The sequence below is a fragment of the Coenobita brevimanus genome, chromosome 117 (assembly GCF_032717465.1).
Source record: "Coenobita brevimanus isolate Jiangsu-jjx chromosome 117, ASM3271746v2, whole genome shotgun sequence".
NCBI classification, from domain to species: Eukaryota; Metazoa; Arthropoda; class Malacostraca; order Decapoda; family Coenobitidae; genus Coenobita; species Coenobita brevimanus.
The window spans coordinates 4,957,444-4,960,795 of NC_137070.1; the positions used below are offsets into that span (position 1 = coordinate 4,957,444).

At 44.0% G+C, this 3,352-nt stretch overlaps 1 protein-coding gene across 1 annotated transcript in view; it reads right to left on the reverse strand.

The window, feature by feature from the left end:
- Positions 1-540: 540 nt before the first annotated feature.
- The window catches only part of LOC145418918 (uncharacterized), a 14,527-nt gene continuing 11,715 nt past the window's right edge, over positions 541-3,352 (reverse strand). The window contains exon 5 of the mRNA XM_080287175.1: positions 541-793. Within this exon, the coding sequence (XP_080143301.1) occupies positions 611-793 (183 nt within the window). The 3' untranslated portion in view covers positions 541-610. The remainder of the gene's footprint in view (positions 794-3,352) is intronic.

Below are 3,352 nucleotides of genomic sequence, written 5' to 3' on the forward strand. Positions count from 1 at the left end.
TTTTTTCTCATAGTTATCAGTAATATATATAAAAACTCTAATCCTAACCAACACAGCTTCAGAAAATTAAAAAAAAGAAGAACGCTCAAATGTAGCTAAATAATCCATGACTTATTATACCTTACCGTCCTCTCATCACATAAACCTTTCCAATATCGCCATACTCTTCTTAAACACTCCCTAAGACCTCTTCCTAAGCGATTTATTTTGTATATTACACTTTTGACCTATGCAAGCCTTTCAATATGGCCACATTCTGCCAAAACTCCCTAACACCTTTTCCTAAGTGATTTATTGGACTCGGCATTGCAAATCCTTCCAATATCGCCATACTCAGCATAAATAACACCAAAAGGTACTACCCACCCATATCCAAAAATAAATTGCTAAGGGAAAGGTGTTGGGGAGCTTACTTAAATGAGAATATACTACTACTACTACTACAGCTACTACTACTACTACTTATGAATAATAGGGAAAAATAAATTGACCAGTTCCATTGCATGAAAACAATTTATTATTAACACTCCTCCATTCCTCCTCCTCCTCCTCATCATCATCATCATTCTCTCCCTCCAACCCTCTTCCTCCTCCTCCTCCTCCTCTTCCTCTAGCTTGTATCCATCCTCTCCTCCTCCTCCTCCTCCTCCTCCTCCAAGTCCTTCTCCAATTCCTCCTCCACATCATCATCATCATCATCATCATCATCATCAACGTATGGACCCAGTTCCTGCATCAATTCTTGCAGATGTTGCACTAATTGGTGATCATCAGATGGCAACATTTCATTTACCTGCAAAATTATTATTATTATTATTAGTTATTATTATTATTGTTATTATTAGTTATTATTATTATTATTATTATTATTATTGCTCTTTTTACTATCATCATCATCATAATTATTATCATTATTATTATTACTGCTATTATTATTATTATCATCATTAACATCATCATCATTTCTCTCTGCTGCTTTGTGTAGTAGTAGTAGTAGGTTGTGACTAGTAGTAGTAGTAGTAGTAGTAATAAGTTGTGAGTAGTAGTAGTAGTAGTAGTAATAAGTTGTGACTAGTAGTAGTAGTAATAGTAGTAATAAGTTGTGACTAGTAGTAGTAGTAGTAATAAGTTGTGACTAGTAGTAGTAGTAATAAGTTGTGACTAGTAGTAGTAGTAGTAGTAGTAGTTGTAATAATAAGTTGTGACTAGTAGTAGTAGTAGAAGTGGTAGTAGAAGTAGTAGTGGTAGTATTAAGAGTACTAGCAGTAGTAGTAGTAGTAGTAGTAGTAGGATACAGTGTCAGGATAGTGTGTCAGAATAATGTACACACACAGTTGTTTATTTGCATTAAGTTTACTGTATATGTAAAGTGGGTGACAGAGCGACTTGGAGGCGTTTTGTCTTTGGCCACCCTTTGCGGGATTAGGGCGTTGGGCTATAGATAGATAGAAGGCTCTCGATCTTCGACTGGTTTTGGGACCGAAAAAATGATGAAAGTGCGATTTACCGAAGCGCGAATTGATAAACTCAGGGAAAGGGTCTTGGAGCGGTGGCGTCTTTGTCGTGGGTCTAGCCCCCCCCAAGGCTGTTCAAGAGAAGAGGAGGACAGCGTGGGGGCCGAACCCCCCCAAACCCCCCCCAGGCAGGGCTGCTCGGCCTGACAGAAATGTAATTGCTTATATTTAGTACATAATTACTTACTATTAGCAAGAAATGCAGGAAATACCGGCTGCACTCACTTCAAAATAGCAAGAATGAAATGTTGGGTCTGGTTAGTACTTGGATGGGTGACCGCCTGGGAACACCAGATGCTGTTGGCATAACGTTCTCCCTACGTGTCAAGTGGGGTTGGTGGAGGATTAGTGCCCCTCCCTGTAAAACAATTAACTCTAAGCCCTTGGCCACCCCGTCTGGGATACATGGCGTCTGGCAATGAATGAATGAATGAAAAAACTTAGGTGTTACAGCGTTGGTTCTGAGGCAGTGGCTGAGTCACTGCCAGGCGATCTGCCATCACTTGCACCTGCCCAAACCCCGCTGGAGTGAGCACCGGCTTCCTTGTCCTGCCCCAATACCATGGCCACGGCTGCTGATGCTTTCACTGCCTCCGTCGTCACAATCGAATCCCCCAGAGTCGAGAACACCTGGCAGTTTGGTGTCTAAGTCATCGGGGTTAACCTGTCCTGCTTCAGTCTCGTGTTTTCAGCTGCCTGGGCCACTCTCTGCCTAGCTTTGAAGAACTGGGTGATACTGGTCTGCCTCTGCTCGTTCACCTTGGTCCTGCAGACTCCCAATATTTGTCTGCCTCTGCTCGTTCACCTTGGTCCTGCAGACTTCCATGAGATGTGCACTGATGAAGTCAAAGTGTTTAACGATGTAAGTGGTGTCCATCCTGCCACAGACAATATCCCTGGCCTTCTCCAGGTGTCCCAGAGGCTCAGGGAGTTGTTGGACAGTGTGTGGGGCAGGCTTAGGGTCTGGTGGGGGCACGTCAATCTCTTCGTCATCCTCTTCCTGTCAACAGCGTCTGATTCTTCACCACTTTCAGCACCATCCAGTTCCCTCAAAACCAAGTGACAGATCTGCTATTTCTCATCACAGACGGCCTTGTAAAATATATCCGCCTGTGCACGGAGTTGAGGCACATTGACACCAGCTGTCTCCTTGGCTTGCCGCTGCACCCATCTGTCTAAATAATATTCCACGGTGGCCACTACACGACTGCAAAGGGACGAGGTACCGATCAGCTGGCGTCCCCCAAGGCCCTTCCCACTAAAGCGTTCCTTGGGAGTCACAGCGTTCTTAATCTCAGCTGCTTACTCTTCACTGTAGAGAAACCATTTACAGCGCTGGGTGGTAACCATATAACCAAACCATACGTGCTCCCTACGTGTCAACAAGTGGGTTGGTGGAGGGTTAGTGCCCCTCCCTGTAAAACAACTAACTCAAAGTCAAACGGCCACCCCTTATGGGATTATGGCGTCTGGCAATAGATAGATAGATAGATACATGGTGCTCTGCGGTAAACCTATTCGATGCTTAATTTCACTCACCTTGCGTCCCTTCTCCTGTATATCCAAAACTCATTCCTACCTAGAGAGGTGGTGAATGGGCAATGAGAAAGCTTGGCTTGGAGGAGTGGCTGGTTAGGGTGGTTATGGCCATGTATGTGGGTGCTCACACCCAGGTAAGAGTGAATGGAGATTTGAGTGATGAGTTTTCCGTGAATGTTGGTGTGCATCAGGGGTCAGTCTTGAGTCCCATGTTGTTTATCATGGTACTTGAAGCCCTTTCACGTGACTTTAGAAACGGACTCCCGTGGGAGTTGTTGTATGCTGATGATTTGGTGTTG